We start from the raw sequence: 16,330 nt of genomic DNA on the forward strand, positions 1-16,330 counted from the left end.
GCCCTGACGCTGGTTAGGATCACACGAAAGGAAGCCCCAAGCCCAGGGATGTGTTAGACATCCCATCTGTGCTGGCTCAGTGCCAGCTTACTGGTTATACTGGGGAAAGCCCTGAAAAGATTAGAAAGCATATGGGTCTGAGCATAATGCTGCCATCTCTGCAAACAGTGAGGTCTGGGGGTGTCAAGTGCTGCAAAGATCACTCATGCAAAGAGCATTGGAAAAAGAAGAAAATAACACAGAGCCGAGACAGGAAGGTGTGTGGGAATGGTGAGTGTGAACAGGCCAGGAAGGGTTTGGTCTACTGCCAAGAAAACACCTCTAGCGTGTCTAGATAGGCTTGTTACAGACATGCCAGCCAGCCCTGGCAGCACTGGTCTGGCGACGTCAGCTGCAGAAAGGGATGTATGTGACCCGACAATTCAAACCAGGTGGCTGCTTCAGTAGCATGCTGCTAGAAAGGTTATCACCAAGGCTGGAACAGGCATCAGCAACAACGCAGAACTGAATGGGGTTGCTAACTGGGAGGTGTTTCAGAGCCCACAAGTGGGGGACCATGCTGCAAGCCAGGAGAGTGGAAAAACGCTCGACCACCTAAACCCCAGCACACAGGAAAGTGATAAAGCGGGGTTACCAGCCAACACCAGCAATGACTGCAAATACCCCCAAAAAAGAGCAACCTGCAGGCGGCTTTGTTTTTCAACACCTGTCTCAATCCCCAAATATCCTATTTCCCTCCCCCCCCCCAAAAAAAAAATTGACTTCTGGCTCTGCCACATACACTCACTGAAATTGTTTTTCTTTATTGCATATTGCCATCTTAGAAAATGTACAGTCTCATAACATTACACAGCATTTCCCACTAGCTAAGACTACTAACATCCTTGCACCTAACAGACTACCTTGGTCACTACAAAGCTAATAAGGTCCAAGACATATACTTCAGTTTACAAATTGTTATGGATTTTTTTTTGGCATTATTAAAAAAAAAATCATCTTTAAAATACACACCAAAGAGGAAAGAATGGCTACTTACACCAGCACCAATCTAAAAGTAGTTTTCGACAATGGCACATGGAATTACCTGCACACAGCCTTCGTATTTATTTATAGAGATATTTTTTTTTTCTTTTTTCTATTTTTTTGAAAGAAAACAAAGAAATGGCAAACTCAGCCCGGTAAGGAGGCTGTTGTAAAACAATATTAAAAAACCCCAAAACAACAAACAGGTTTGGAAGGGCAAGAGGAAATCTGTCAGGAAAGGTCCTGATGTGGCACTGGGGTCACGGAGGCAGGAGCTGGGGCTGAGTGCTGGTGGCCGAGCCCTGCACCCAGGGCCCCGGGAGGAGATTGCCCTTTGCAACTCCCACAGCCTTTCGAATTACAACGTGTGTGACCAACGATTCCTTAAACCATCAAAGGCCAGACTGCTGTTTTTTAACCTTATCTTCTTCTTTTTTTTAATATATATTTTAATTTCCCCCCCCCCCCCCCAAGTCCATTCCCTCAATTGTATCAGCCCCGTTTTTTTTTCAGCCATAAATAAAAAATATAAATAGAGGCACTTTAGTTAAGGAATAGTATTATCATTGCCTTTTGTTTTTACTTCCCCCTCCTTCTTAAAGCAAAGTGCTTAACTCCACCTTTGCACATAATCTGCAGGTTTTGCAGCTGCTTGGATACGAGGTGCTGGACGTTGTTTTTGCACTTATCTGCTTTATTTATTATATTTCTTACTGCTTTAAATGCTACTCAGAAAGAACTTTGTCTTTTTTTTGTCTTTTTTTTTTTTTTTTAATCTACAGTGTGTCAAAAGTTGCAATGAAGAAAAGAACAAAATGGTAAAACCATAGCTCTTGACAACTCTGGTTAGACAGAGATTTCACAGCTTTCACTCAGCACGCAGACCCCGTGGCCTTCAGGTGCTTAGAACCGTATTTCTTTTTATACAAATTAGTTTAAACAGCACTTTTGCTATACAGTACATATAGTTAACTGACATCCCATACCCCACCAGTAATACCGATTATCTGACAAAAAAACCCAACCAACCCAACCTTATTTCAAATAGTGTTACTATCTAGTGCAACAGGGACAAACTCATCTCTCCACAGGAAAAAGAACAAACAAACAAAAAAAAGGATCGCAAAAGTATTGGTGGTATAAAAAGGTTTTGTTTTGTTTTCTTAAAAACCACAGCACAAATAAATAAAAGTAAAAAGTAACAGTCCTCTATATACTCAGTATAATTTAACAATAGAAACATTAATATGTTAATGGTGGCTACTTTTTATTCTCCAATTCTTAATTTTCTAAACCCTTAAATTATTACTCCCTGAGAGCTTTGAATTATTTTTATTATTTTGTTTTATCGTGTTTTTGGACTGACATTTGACAGGTAGTTCTGCTTACAAATTTGCAATGACAATGAACAGCAAACCAGTCAAAAAAAGGACCTGGCTAAGAGATGAGCGTTTCTTGGCATCACTGCTTCTGTGTATCTGATAAGGAAAAGAGAAAAGAAGGTTGTTGAAAGCTGGTGGGTTTTGCACCAGCCCCTTTGTGTATCAGAGACCTTTGGTCCTGACCCACCTTTATGAGGATACAGTTTGTCCCATTGAACAGAAAGGAAGAATAAAAATTACAACACAAAAGTTTATGCTCTTTGTCTCCTCTGAGAACCAACCTTTCCCACCGTCCTGGGCCAGAAAACATTGCAGAAGTATAAATACATCTGTGCGGCGTTAGAGCAATAAGCACTTTGGGGTAAACTTTTCCTTTAGTAAGGTGGTGGTAAGAGGAAAAAGAGCATTTCCCAAGGATGACGGGAAGAGCATTGCTGGGAGCACCCGTGGCGCCAAGCTCAGGAGCCAGCGCGAAAGTACGGATCTGCAAAGTTTTTGGAATAATCACAACAACGAGAAAAGAAAAAACAACCAATGGATTAAAGTTCAGTCAACTTTGTATTTTTTTCTTTTCTTCTTTAAACCACTCGGCTTGTGTGCAAGGCGACCCCTGCAAATGGCCTGGGGCGTTCCAGGCAGGAGAGCAGCTTCCCATTGCCTTTCGGGCCCATGGGGACCACCGGTGTCTCTGGGTTGGGTCCTCTCTTGTTCCGCAGATGCGGCATTGTGCTTGTGCATGGGGAGAACTACTTTTCAGAGCAGGTTGGAGGGGAGGAGGCAGTGCCCATCAAGGTGGGCTGCCGACACAGCTCCATCCATGCTCCCGATCCAACTATATACACAGTATATACACACATACACACTTGCCCGTGGTGAGAAAGAGTGTGCCACTGTTTCGCTTTCTATTGCAAGGCAGTATAATGGGAAGAACCCCTCCCACGTCACTTCAAAAAGACTAACCCACATTTTTCTGTTGGGCTTTGTTGTTGCAGCTTGTTGTTCAGAAGTTGAGCTTGGTGACGGGCCTCTCACGGCCGCTGTCAGCCAGCTGGTTGGTGATGCGCTTGCGGTTGCGCTTCAGTTTGGACAGGTCCTTGTCAAAGACTTCGCCGGAACGCAGGGCTGAGACGAGGTCATCGAACTCACCGCCTTCCTCCCCACTCTCTTTTGCCTTCCTTGCCTTGCGCTCCCGCTCCCGCTGCTCCTTCAGCTATGTGCCATGGAGAGAGGGAAAGGAGACATCTCACTCTCATGGATGAGGTTGTGGGAGTGCCCAACACATGCATGGTGACCCCCAAACTCATGAAACAAGAATGGTATCCCACCCCAGTGCTTAGCATGCAAGAGCTGGTAAGGGTTATTGATACAACCCATAGGCTGAGGTCCACAGCATCATGGCTGCTGCTGCTGGGTCACAACAGCACACAGGCAGCACCAGCTCTGCTGCATGTTTTAGCTCCAACATCTCACAAACCCAAGGTCATTAATTAAACAATCAACAGTGAAAAGCCAGTGGGTCTAAAGCACAAAAGCTCCCTGCCCAGGCTTCAGTGCTTCCTGTGCCACAGTGGCCACCATGGGTACAATGCAATATGGTTGCCATCTCCAGGTGCCCCAGGGGTGCTGCTGAACAGATGTCTGCTCACCTGTGCCTCCATGCGTGCCCGGCGCTCCTCCTCCTCCTTCCTCCTCCTCATGTTTTCATTCTCTTGCTTGGCCTCAGTCACAGCTTGAAGGAACTGGTCAAAGATGCCGAAGAACTCGTCAGGCTGCATTTTGTCTGTGTCTTCTCCAAAGTGCTTCACAGCCTTGGAAAACTGGGAGAGAGAAAACAGGGTTCCATTAACCTTGGAGATACGCATCACACTGGCAAAACCTCCCATGAGAAGCCTTAGACCTGATGGACCATAAAGAAACACTTCCAGCAGCCATGGCAGAAAGAAGGGCTTTGCTTCATCAAACCTTGACTTAAACATGGAATAAATCATCTGACGTTTTACCTGCTGGCCCTGTAAGAGCAACCTGGATCATTCCTGAGCCCCCTCTCCCCTTCTTGCCTCTGGCATTGCTGCACCTCCCTACGCCACAGCTCAACTTTATTAACTAAGCAGCAATAAAAACAAGGAAGCAAAATATTGTGGGCCTGAAGACATAAAACTAATAGTAAACACGGCAGGGGAAGGGCAACTCGGACTTTTAAGTTTTTCTTTGAAGTATTTTTGGGGTATTATTTATCATTGCCACATGCTCTGCTATTGAAACCAAATGTGTTGGTGAGACTTCTAAAAGACATTTCTGCCTGGGCTCAGGCACAATCCTGGGTAGGGAAATAGGGAGTCTTCTGGCCTTTAGTGCTGTTTGCACACCATAAATGTAGGAGAGTTGAATGAAGCTGTAGCAAAGGTCAGGACAGGACATCCACAATCTGCCAATGTGTCCCAGTCCCCAAGGAGCCCATGGGTTGTCCTTGGGACTTACATCCTTTGTTTTCACTTCCAATTTGAAGGAGACTCTTTGTGCACAGAAAGTTTGTTAAAATTGTGATGGCAAGTTCTGATGATAAGCATCCTTAAAAGAAAAGACAAACAAAATCAAAGGACAAACAGATTTATGAGTTGCTTTGATTTTGCTGTGTAGACCAAGAGGAACATTTTTAAAGCCTGCCTGTATGATTTAGTTTCATTTGCAGGGGTGCCCCAGGCTCTTCAAAAGACATTTATGGCATTTTTATTTCTTTGTTTACTTAAGAGACTTAGCACGTCAAGATGCACGGAGGAATCCAAGAGGTACCACCATATAAGTCAAAAGAATAGGTTATTCTTGTTGATTTTCATCAATATATTCTCTGCCACATTACAGCAGATTTAGGGGAGATGGGGAAGGCTGCAAATGTTGCCCTCACAGGATATGAAGTTTATAAAACAATGATGTTTCTTCTTTCCCAAGAGAAAGCAGTAACACAATTTGAATCTGGATATGTGTTTAAAAAGTGAAGAGCTGGTATACTTTGCACAGCCTGTCATATCCAATAACCATGGGAACAGCTGTACATTACTTCACAGTGGACTTCAATGGGCACTGGGGACCACGACTTTCTCCAGATCCAGCCAAATCAGCAGAAGACAATACAGTTTGAAGAGCATTTGTCACCATCTCCACAGCCCTAACTCACTGCAGGGAAGATCTGCCAGGTTACCATCAACAGTCTAAAAGGGTGGCCAGGGTTAGCCGTGGCCTCAGGAAGGCAATGGTCAATCATAATGCCTAAGCATGGGTGGATGGTCTGAAGGACAGTGCCAACTGGACATTGGTATAACCAGGGAAAAGAGGTGGTGACACTTGGTTACTTCTGTCTTTGGAGAGGTAGCTCATGCAGTGGGACAAGGATGGGACCTCTTTTAAAGGCCTGTGCTGACTACCTCCTTGCCACTTCAATCAAGATGAAGACCAGGCCAGGGAGGAGAAACTGGAGGACTGTTCTTGGAGGAAATAGAAACCAGCTGTGTGGCTCCTTGCTGAATGAGGGGAACTCACAAATGTCAGCCAACAGCCACCTCTTTGCCATGATTTAAATCAGCGTGATAGGGAGAAAAGTACAACATGGCAATAGGCCACTGCATATGGCTGCAAAGCACTCACCTAGGCATTACTCTGGGGAAGGTGAACCTTTTAAGTAGCTACTCTAACCAGGTCTGCAGTTGGCCTCAGTTCATGCCACTGAGCTCCTCTCCCTCTTCTCTTGAGAGAAGGGCTGGGTTGGTCTCAGAATTAAGTTATGCATCGGATGTTATTTTGTCCTATGGAAGTGAGGTCACTTGGGCAGCCTGGGTTGTTTCTGATGTCAGCCTCTGGCTGACCTCAATGGCAAGCTTGAAGTCCTGGTTCCATTTTTACCTTCCACCAACACCAGACAGAAAAGCGTGTTTTCCTGCCACCTTCAGCCTTCATTGGCCAAGATTCCCCAGCTGCCACACTCCTAACTCTAAAGCCAACAGAACTGTTATACTTCCATTTTAAGATATGGAAAGGAAAGCAAGCCCTTGAGTGAAAGCTCTTCACCAAAACTCACATCCTTGCAAACGACCTACTATCTCCTCCCCTGATGGACAGAACTCTACCATGGCTATCCCGTGCCTTGCACTTCCAAAAGACAGGTATCTCATGTCTTTCTACACCACATCTTGTGCCCCAGAAGCAGTCTGTTGGCCTGACCTGCAATCCCCTAGCATGTTGTGTTGTGTAGCAGGAAAAAGGCCCTGGGGATAGACAGGAACAAACCTACCCACCCACTCTAAACCCACCATGAAGAGCAGCCTAGCACCTTTTTCATGTCAGGGCCTCAGCAGGACACTCACATGATCTCATGAGGGAGATATCTGAGATTTTAACGCACAGCATGTGCTCTGAGAAGGCTGAGACCATCCCTCCCCTGTTGGCCAGAGGAAAGGCTCAGAAGCTACCCAGATCTCAAGGACATTGGTGACCTTACCAGCTCTTTTGCTTCCATCAGAAGATCTTCAACATCCGAGAAGCTGAAGCTGGCTAATGTGATGAATTGGCTGACAACAGACACAAACTTGTCACCTGTTTGCTGAACCTGAGACTTCTGGAAGTCCAGCTCCTTTGGGGAAATAAAACATAAATCTGGTCAGGCCCTGGGTGACAAATGACACAAATACCATTGGCCTGTGTGCCTGCATCAGTGCAATGGATACTGGCTGCATTGTCACTACAGCTCCCTCCTGTCATGCATAAGACTACAGATCACCGTTTTACAGTATCATGCCCACAGTATGTTTTGAAGGCTAACTCCTGAAAGAGAGATGTGGAAGCAACATAATTTAGCAAGACGGTGAATCCTCACCATTTCAACAGCACTCCATCTGGGTTGCAAGAGTGCTCCCCAGCCTCAGCCCCAGCCCTCTGCAGCTTGACAGCCAAAGGGAGACCCCTGTGTACCTCACAGCTCCAATATGGGCATCATCACTAGACTTACTTAACCTCTCTTGGCATATTAGATGTAAACCATGCATGTGCCTAACCACAAATGGCTGTTACTTGGTGCCAAAACAGACCTAGGAAGACAAGCATATGTGCAGGGCAGGGAGGAAAGACAAAGAGATCTCCAGCATGTGAGTTAAAAGCAGCTTTGCTGGGAGCTCCCTTGCCTATCTCCTTGAAGAGGAATGCCCAGGTGCTCAGAGCCAGGCTGGACTATATTTGATTAAAGTAATACTTACAGTCTCCACAGCTCTCAGGCCACTCCTCAGAGTGTTTATTTCTTTCTCCAGCTCAGTCATGCTGTTGGAAATGGCAGGATGTTAATTTTCAGTCTTCCCCAGCAAATTCTACTGCTTTCCAACCAACTAAACCATGTTTTTCTACTGAAAAGCCCCCAGCACTGCATACATCGCCTCGTGTTTGTAGAGCAGCGTGTCTCAAGCAGCAAATCGGGCTGACAGCCTCTTCAGTTAGGACAGCTGCCTATCTGAATGTGGCTGCAGTTGCGTGCTTTAAAGCAAAGCACTTTTGTGTATTTTGAATCAAGGGGACTGCGCAGGCTTAGCAAGCTCAGCAGCCTCCAGACCTCTCCAAGAAAAAGGACAGCTCAGGAGAGGGCTTTGCTGGGCACAGATTTCTCTTCCCCTCTTGAGGGCCAGCATAAAATAGGCTTGTTGTCACAGCACATGGCAGAGTTTTTCAGGGTACCAAGGTTAGGTGAATGCCACATAAAGCATCCTTCCTAGCAGTGAGCCTTGCAAAAAGGGAAACAACCCAAATATAGAGAAACAAAAATAAATCATCACATCTGGCTCTGACTTTGTTTACACAAAGCTCAAGGCCCTAATGAGCTTCAAGTTCAAGTGATTACGGGCTTCTACCACTGCATCTGAGGAGAAGCTTTCTCACAAAGACTTGATGACCACAAGCTTGACGTCCTTCCAGGGGTGTCTGTCCTAGGGCAGGGGTCTCTGGAAATGCTGACATCGGGTCACAAGGCAAGCATTCCTGGCAGGTTTAGTCTGGGAAAATGCAGTTTTGGGAGCCCTGTGCTCCAGCAGTTCATTACTAGCAGTGGGATTGACAGAGGCGGCAATTTTGCTTCACAGCTGCAGGGCTGGGGGGAATTCAGGGTTTTCCAGTGCTTTAGGAACTTCTTGGTTACACTCTAGATTGGACCAAACCCAAGTATTACATATGGTGTCCAGTTTAGAGCACAATGATAAAGTTTAAGGGGGAGGAAAAACCCCTCTATGCAGACATTTTCTTTCCCATACGTGTATCTGTACAACAGCTGCAGAGCATGAGAAAGCCGGAGCCTTCAGCAGCGAGGAACATGCCCTGCTCAAACATGTTCTCAGCCAATGCCTACATGTGCAGCCCCCACACACTCCTCCTTGCACGCCAAGATTTGTCCTGTCACTTCATTTAATCCCTATAGCTGACAATTATTTTATATTTTAAATGCAAGGATGTTTGCACATTACACATCTTCCATGGGGAATTCACTGTTGCTACAAAAGCACTTTGAAACTTGAAGTTGCCATAAACTCTGTGCATATTTGCCATCCCCTCTCTACAAAGGTGCAGTTTCAAGGCCCTTTTCATGTCCACAGCTAACATAAACAGGTGCAGACTGCAGAAATGTGTGATCTTTGCTGCTCAGGTCCCTTAAGCAGCAAAGCCTGTAAGGTGCCCCTGAACTTTAAAACCAGAACAGAGACTCATTGATTTCAGAGGGACTTCAGCACATAATTGAGGGCTTTGCAGCACAACAACAGATTCCTCCTGCTTTTAAAAATTCAGTGTGTGTTTAAGGGCTTTGCTGAACGTGGGCCTCTGTTGGCAAAGAGACTTGCTCCAAACAGGTCACGAGGCAGCAGGCAGGGTTTAAAAGCTCGTTGCAAACACCAGAAGCTCCATGTTGGTGGTGAAACAAGGGCCAGGAAGGACCCAGTGGCAGGTGAGCTTCTTACACCACTGCCTGGTCCTGCCTGCGCTGCCGGCAAAGCCTCCCCACCACACACAGATAAACAGCTGCCCTTTATCTGCCTCCACACCGCAACCGCTTCCTCCTGGATTACTTAACGTACCATTAGAAATTAATTAAATGCTTCTGTGGTGAGATAACAACAGGAAATGGCTGTTCCAAGCAGCTCTCCTCCCTTGTGGTCGGAGGCTCACAGGCCTTTGCTGCAAGGGCTGAGATTTAAAGCCACCAGGTGATGTTTGCTTCTGTGTCGAGGGCTGCTCTCAGACCAATGTGGCTGCAAGCACACAACCCAGCCTGCTGGCCAGAATCCGGCCAGGAGCGCAAGCAGGGGAGGGTGCATGGAAAGGCAGGCTGAAATGAGGGGAGAGGTGTTCCCAGCACTCCCGAAGCACCACTTAAATCTCTGCTTACTTGACTTTGGCTGCCTGTGGGATGTCTCGCAGCTCCTCGTGCAGGCGGAGAACTTTGGGATACTTCTTTTCAACTATAGTGATGAGATAGTGCAGAAGAGTGATGTTCCTAGGAGGGAGGAGTGTTGAGGTCAGCATGGCATCACCACAAGGAGTTGAGAGGTCAGTCAAATATGCTGGATAAATCCCAACACTGGTAATGAACTATTGTGGCGTTTCTGCAAGGATACTGCTTGCGGCCTGTCTGGAGACATGGAATGGGTCTGCCTTCTGTGTAACCACAGGGCAGAGAAGCATGGTACCTGCAAGCAAGGGCCCTCCACAGAAGGGACCCAGGAGAGGTGACTCAAGCGTCACTGCTCCCATCCTCCATAGTCTTTATTGATAGATGAGACCAGGCAGGTTTGAGATCTGATGCAGCTCTTCTTGCTCTGTGCATGGAGGTCTCAGCAGGAGAGAGCAAACCAGGCCATGGCTGTGGCAGCTTGGGGGTTGGGGGCTCTGCAGAGGGGATTCCCATGAGAAGGAGCCCCTGGTACCCCTTCTGTATCCACTGTGCCACAGCATGATGGCTTTTGGCTTCTCAAAGGGGGAAAAAAGCATTTAGAGGATGATCCTCCTAATCAGCCTTGGCTGCCATTTAGCCAGCTCAGGAGGGAAAGCCCCATCGATCCTCATGCTGATCTGCAGCTCAGCTTCCCTCTGAATCTGCTCTGCTCAAAAAATGGACGCTTGCATCACTGGATGTGCCAGATAGGGCAGGAAGAGGGAGGGGAACACTCCCACCTCCCACATCCCAGAGGCAACACTGATGGCCCTTCTGTCCCCCCCAACATCCCTGGGTCCCACAGATGATACCAAAGACATGGGCAGGAGCTGCTCACTTGTCAATGCTGGACTTGGTATCCGCAATCTTGTTGAGGCTGGAGATCTTGAACCCAAAGGCATTGCCCCTTTGGCCCTTGTTCATATAGTTCCCAAAGGCCAGAACCACCTCCAGCAGCTGTTGGAGGCTGCTGCTCTGCAGCACTGCCTTGGAGCCAGCACGGATGGCTGAAAGAGGAGAAGTGTGGGACATTAGCCCCTGTCATGAAAGCACACTGGCCCCCTTGTCTTGCAGCAACCCCTTCAGTTTCCTCATGGCCAAAGGGTGACCACCAACTCCCTCCCTTCCCCTGTGTCACTGCAACCTCCACACAGACCAGGCTTGCCCTTGCATAGAGGATTGCTCTTTCTATGAGATGAGCATTCCCTGTGCTGGCAAAAGAGCCCATCAGCAGGTCTGGCCACTTGCCTTCCACCTTGGGTTTCACCTCTGCAACTCTCTCTGCAAACTTCTTCTTGAAGTAGAGCGACTGCAGCCTTTGCTGGTAATGGTTTATCCTGGAAAAAGAAAAGAGGTGCAGGTTGAGCTTTGCTTGCTCCAGGCACAGCTCAGTTGCTCTGCTACTGACAGCTGTGCTTACAAAGCACGCTTGAGCCACAGCGACTAAAAACTGATGACCGTAATTCTCCCTGAAACTATGCTGGGATGGGAAAAAATGAAAGCTGAAGCTACAGCTGTCTTGGGGTGGACTGAGGTGGGCTCTTAAGCATATCCTTAAATTTATCCTTAATTCAACAGGTTCAACAAGTGCATTTTTACACCCTATTGCTATAAAATACAAACATATATAAAACAAAGAGTTCTTTCACAAACACTCCGTAGCAAAGATGCTGATGAAGTCTGGGCTCCCAATGGCTTTGTGATGCAGCTGGACACAGGCCCACTATAGAATCATAGAATTGTTTAGGTTGGAAAAGACCTTTAAGATCATCAAGTCCAACTGTTAACCAAACACTGCCAAGTTCACCACTAAACCATACACCTAAGCATTCCCTCAGCTGCTCCTCATAACACTTGTGCTCTAGACCTTTCATCAACTTTGCTCTTCTTCTTTGGACTTCCTCCAGCACCTCAATGTCTCTCTTGTAGTGAGGGGCCCAGAACTGAACACAGGATTCAAGGTGCAGCCTCACCAGTGCCAAGTACAGGGGGATGATCACTGCCCTGGCCCTGCTGGCTATTTCTGATACAGACCAGCAAGCCACTGGCCTTGGCCTGGGCACAAGCTGGTTCATGTTCAGCTCAGTCAGTCAGCCCCCTCAGGTCCTTTTCTGCCAAGCAGCTTCCCAGCTACTCTTCCCCAAGCCTGTAACTTTGCATGGGCTTGCTGTGACCCACACTCAGGACCTGGCACTTTGCCTTGTTGAACCTCTTACCACTGGCCACAGCCCATTGATCCAGCCTGTCCACCCACAAGCAGATCAATGCTCCCACACAACTTGGTGTCATCTACAAACTTGCCAAGGCTGCTCTGGATCCCCTCATGCAGCTCACTGATAACAATATTAAACAGAACTGGCCCCAGCACAGAGCCCTGGCGAACACCACTTGTGATCAGGTGACGATAGGATTTAACTTCATTCACCACCACTCTTCGGGCTTGGCCATCCAGCCAGTTTTTTACCCACTGAAGAATACACCTGTTCAAGCCCTGAACACTCAGTTTCTCCAGGAGAATGCTGTGAGAAATGGTGTCAGAGTCTAGGTATAAAACATGCACAGCCTTTCCCTCATCCACTAAGCAGGTCACTTAGTCATAGAAGGAGATCAGGTTAGTCAGGCTGGACCTGGCTTTATAAACCCCTGCTGACTGGGCCTGATTGCTTGGTTGCCCTGTACATGCCACATGATGGCACTCAAGATGATCTGCTCCATAACATTCCCAGCACCGAGGCCAGGCTGACAGACCTGTAGTTCCCCAGATACTCCTTCCAGCCCTTCTTGTAGATGGGCATCACATTTGCTCACTTCCAGTTAACTGTGATCTCCCCTGTCAGCCAGGACTGCTGATAAATGATTGAAAGTGGTTCACTTCTGCCAGGTCCCTCAGTACCCTGGATGGACCCCATCCAACCCCATAGACCTGTGTGTGTCTAAGTGGTGTAGCAGGCTGTTGACTATTTCCCCTTGGAATTTGGGAACTTCATTCTGCTCCCTGTCCTTGTCTTCAAGCTCAGGGGCAGTGTACCGTGAGAACAACTGGCCTTACTATCAAAGACTGAGGCAAAAAAAGCATTAAGTACCTGAGCCTTTTCCTAATCTTTTGCCACTATGTTCCCACCACATTAAATAAACATGGAGGTTCTCCTTAGTCTCCTTTTGTTCCTTGTGTATTTATAGAAACATTTTTTACTGTCTTTTAACAGCAGTAGCTAGATTAAGTTCTAGCTGGGCTTTGGCCCTTATGATTTTCTCCCAGCATAACCTCACAACATCCCTGTAGTGCTCCTAAGTTGCTTGCCCCTTCTTCCAAAGGTCATAAGCAATCCCTTTTTTCCCCAAGTTCCAGCCAAAGCTGTGTTCAGCCAGGCCAGTCTTCTTCCCCACCAGCTTGTCTTTTAGCACATGGGGATAGCCTGATTTCCTTCTTGAAGAATGTCCAGCCTTTCTGGACTCCTTTGCCCTTCAAGACTGCACCCCAAGGGATTTTGTCAATCAGACTCCTAACCAGGCCAAAGTCCGCCCCTCAGAAGTCAAAGGTAGCAGTTCTGCTGACCCCATATCCTTACTTCTCTGAGAACTGAAAATTCTACCATTTCTTGATGACTGTGATCAAGATGGCCTCCAACCATCACATCACCCACAAGTCCCTCTCACAGGTCAAGTGAGGTGCCTTCCCTAGTGGGCTCGCTCACCAGCTGGGTCAGGAGGTTATCTTCTACACACTCCAGGCACCTCTGAGACTGTTTTTCTCTCTGCTGCGTTGTATTTCCAGCAGACATCTGGTAAGTTGAAGTCCCCCAGGAGAACAAGGGCCAGTGATCGTGAGACTTCTCCCAGCTGCTTATACAATATTTTGTCAGACTCTTCATTCTAGCTGGGTGGTCTATAACAGAATCCCAGCATGATATCTGCCTTGTTGGCCTTCACCCTGATTCTCACCCACAAAACCTCAACCCTATCATCATCACCATTAAGCTCTAGACAGTCAAAACACTCCCTAACATATAGGGCTACCCCATCTCCTCTTTCCTTGCCTGTCCCTTCTGAAGGCTGTATAGCCACCCACTGCAGCACTCCAGTTGTGCAGATCATCCCACCATGTTACCATGATGGCAACTATGTCATAGGTTTTCTGCTGCACAATGGCTTCCAGCTCCTCCTGTATGTTGTTCATGCTGCGTAGGTGCATTGCTGTAGGTGCATTTCAGTTGGGCTATTTATCCTGCCACCTTTTGGGGGGCATAAGCCCTAATTCCTACATGACCATTCTCAGGTGCTTACGTGGTTTCTAACACATCAGTAAGTCTTGCATCTTTGCTGCCACATGGATCTCCATCCCCTACCTCCACTAAGTCGGCAGACTGAAGGACCTCACTAGCACACTGTCCCTCAAACATCCATGTGCTGCATTAAGGCTTATGTCTAGTGAGCTTGGTTTTATCCCTCTCCCCCTTCAAATCTAGTTTATAGCTCTTTCAATGAGCCCTGGTAACTCCTGTGCAAAGATCCTTTTACCCTTTGGGACAGGTGTACCCCATCTGTCATCAGCAGGCCTAGTGTTGTGTAAACATGATCATGATCAAAACCCCCAAAATTCTGGTGGTGACACCAGGCTTGGATCCAGGTATTGATCTGCTGGCTCTTTGTGTCTTCTCTCATCATTCCCTGTAACTGGAAGGATAGAGGAAAACACTACTTGAGCTCCTGATCCCTTAACCAGCTGTCCCAAGACCTCAAAGTTTCTCTCGATTGCCCTTACACTTCTTGTTGCAACTTCATCACTGCCTACACAAAAAACCAATAGTGGATAATAATCCAAGGGCCGTACCAGGGTAGGAATCTTCCTCTTCACATCTTTAACCTAGGTCCCAGGGAGGCAGCAGACTTCCCTAAGAAGTGGATCAGGTTGGCATACTGGACCTTCCATTCCCCACAGAAGAGAGTTTTCTATGACAATGACCTGTCTTTTTTTCTTTATGGAAGTGGTTTTGAAGCAGGGCGTAGGTTGACTTAACCTTTGCAACACCTCCAACCTAGAGGTGTGGGGCTCCACTTAAAGAGCCTTATACCAGTCATGCAAGGGCACAAACGAAGGTGGGGTAGTCGCAGAGGAGATTTGCCCGCTGCGCCTGGCAGGACCCTGTTGCCATTATCCCCTACCCCTTAAGTCACTGTGTTCAGCCAGGTAGACAGAAAACAGGGAATCCTCTGTATCATGTGTCCTGTGCCTGTCCATCCTGGGCCCATCTCAGGGAAGGTAGAGTGCGATTCCATAGTCTCTCTCACTCTCCCAGCTAACAGCACTAATGAAACTGTACCTTCACATCCTCAGAATGATGTCCTGGGGTGGAAAGCCACCAACATAGTTCAATCCAGGCCCTTCCTGGGATGGCTCTGCTCACACCAGCTGTATTTTGGCTGAACAAGACCTCACTTGTATGCAAATGGCAGTCTGATTTAAGTCATTTAGACCAAGGACCCACAGGAGACGTGCTCACAGACAAGGTCATGGGCTTACACTGTCACTGTACTAATCAGAGGTGACAAAGACATCACACTTAGTTACAGACCACAGGACAAACTGAAAAGCCTTGCTGGAAATCAAGGAAAATATTTGCATTAGCACATTGTGCTTTCCAAAAGATAAAGGCATGGGAGCAACATTTGGGCAAGAGACTGTGAAGAAGAAAGGTGACCTGTGATAGGAAAGCTAATTGTGAGCATCTTCCAGTCCCGAGGGCTCAGGTCTGAACTTCACAGCTCTATCCTGCCTGTCTTTGACACTCAGCAACTCCACAGTGTTCATTGGTGCATTTCTCAGGAAAGACAGGAGCATTTCTATTTTTGACCTCCCAGTACAGTCTCGGATCATAAAACTCACTGACTTTGTGAACAACTGACTTGCTTGAAGTTCAGCTAAGCAATTCAAAGAGCTCAATACCCATTTGGATTTAAATAAGGAGCTTCAAGATTTTAAACCAGCACCTCTAGCAGATGTGCATGCAAAAGATAAGATTACTTACTCATCCCTGAAAACTTCTAAGCCTTAAATGACTGCTACCCGGAGCAGGAAGAAATGACATTTCCTTTCCAACTCATAATTCTCAGGAGCCCCAGGGATGAGACGTTCCTGAGATGAGGAGTGGGGCTCATCTATACAGCAGGGCAAAATTTACATATATCATTCTTGAGTATTCATTAGGATATGAAGGTGAAAGGAGCATTGTGTTATCATTCAAACAGCACCTTCCACCTGGGTCATGATGCAGATGATGCAGTCTTTCAGAGTTGTGCCAGAATGAGCTTTTGTCCCCAGATGAGAGGCGAAATGTGTTGGGACATAATCTGGGGAGCCAACACCTCTCTCAGAAGATCCTTGTCCCCATCCCTCCATCCTGCTCTGTCCAGCTGATGCGTGTCTGGGATGCACAACCCTCATTTAGGAGAATCATGAGCGATCCTTATGGGTGGG

General features: G+C 47.1%; 1 protein-coding gene across 1 annotated transcript in view; it reads right to left on the reverse strand.

Moving 5' to 3' along the window:
- Positions 1-778: 778 nt before the first annotated feature.
- The window catches only part of DAAM1 (dishevelled associated activator of morphogenesis 1), an 81,751-nt gene continuing 66,199 nt past the window's right edge, over positions 779-16,330 (reverse strand). The window contains exons 21-27 of the mRNA XM_062630790.1: positions 11,104-11,192; positions 10,694-10,862; positions 9,811-9,918; positions 7,646-7,706; positions 6,895-7,026; positions 4,052-4,222; positions 779-3,615 (exon numbers count right to left, since the gene is read on the reverse strand). Of these exons, the coding sequence (XP_062486774.1) occupies positions 3,406-3,615; positions 4,052-4,222; positions 6,895-7,026; positions 7,646-7,706; positions 9,811-9,918; positions 10,694-10,862; positions 11,104-11,192 (940 nt within the window). The 3' untranslated portion in view covers positions 779-3,405. The remainder of the gene's footprint in view (positions 3,616-4,051; positions 4,223-6,894; positions 7,027-7,645; positions 7,707-9,810; positions 9,919-10,693; positions 10,863-11,103; positions 11,193-16,330) is intronic.

This window comes from Pezoporus occidentalis, unplaced genomic scaffold (genome assembly GCF_034315485.1).
Source record: "Pezoporus occidentalis ecotype Australia unplaced genomic scaffold, CSIRO_AGI_Poc_V1 ctg36, whole genome shotgun sequence".
Taxonomy (NCBI): Eukaryota; Metazoa; Chordata; class Aves; order Psittaciformes; family Psittacidae; genus Pezoporus; species Pezoporus occidentalis.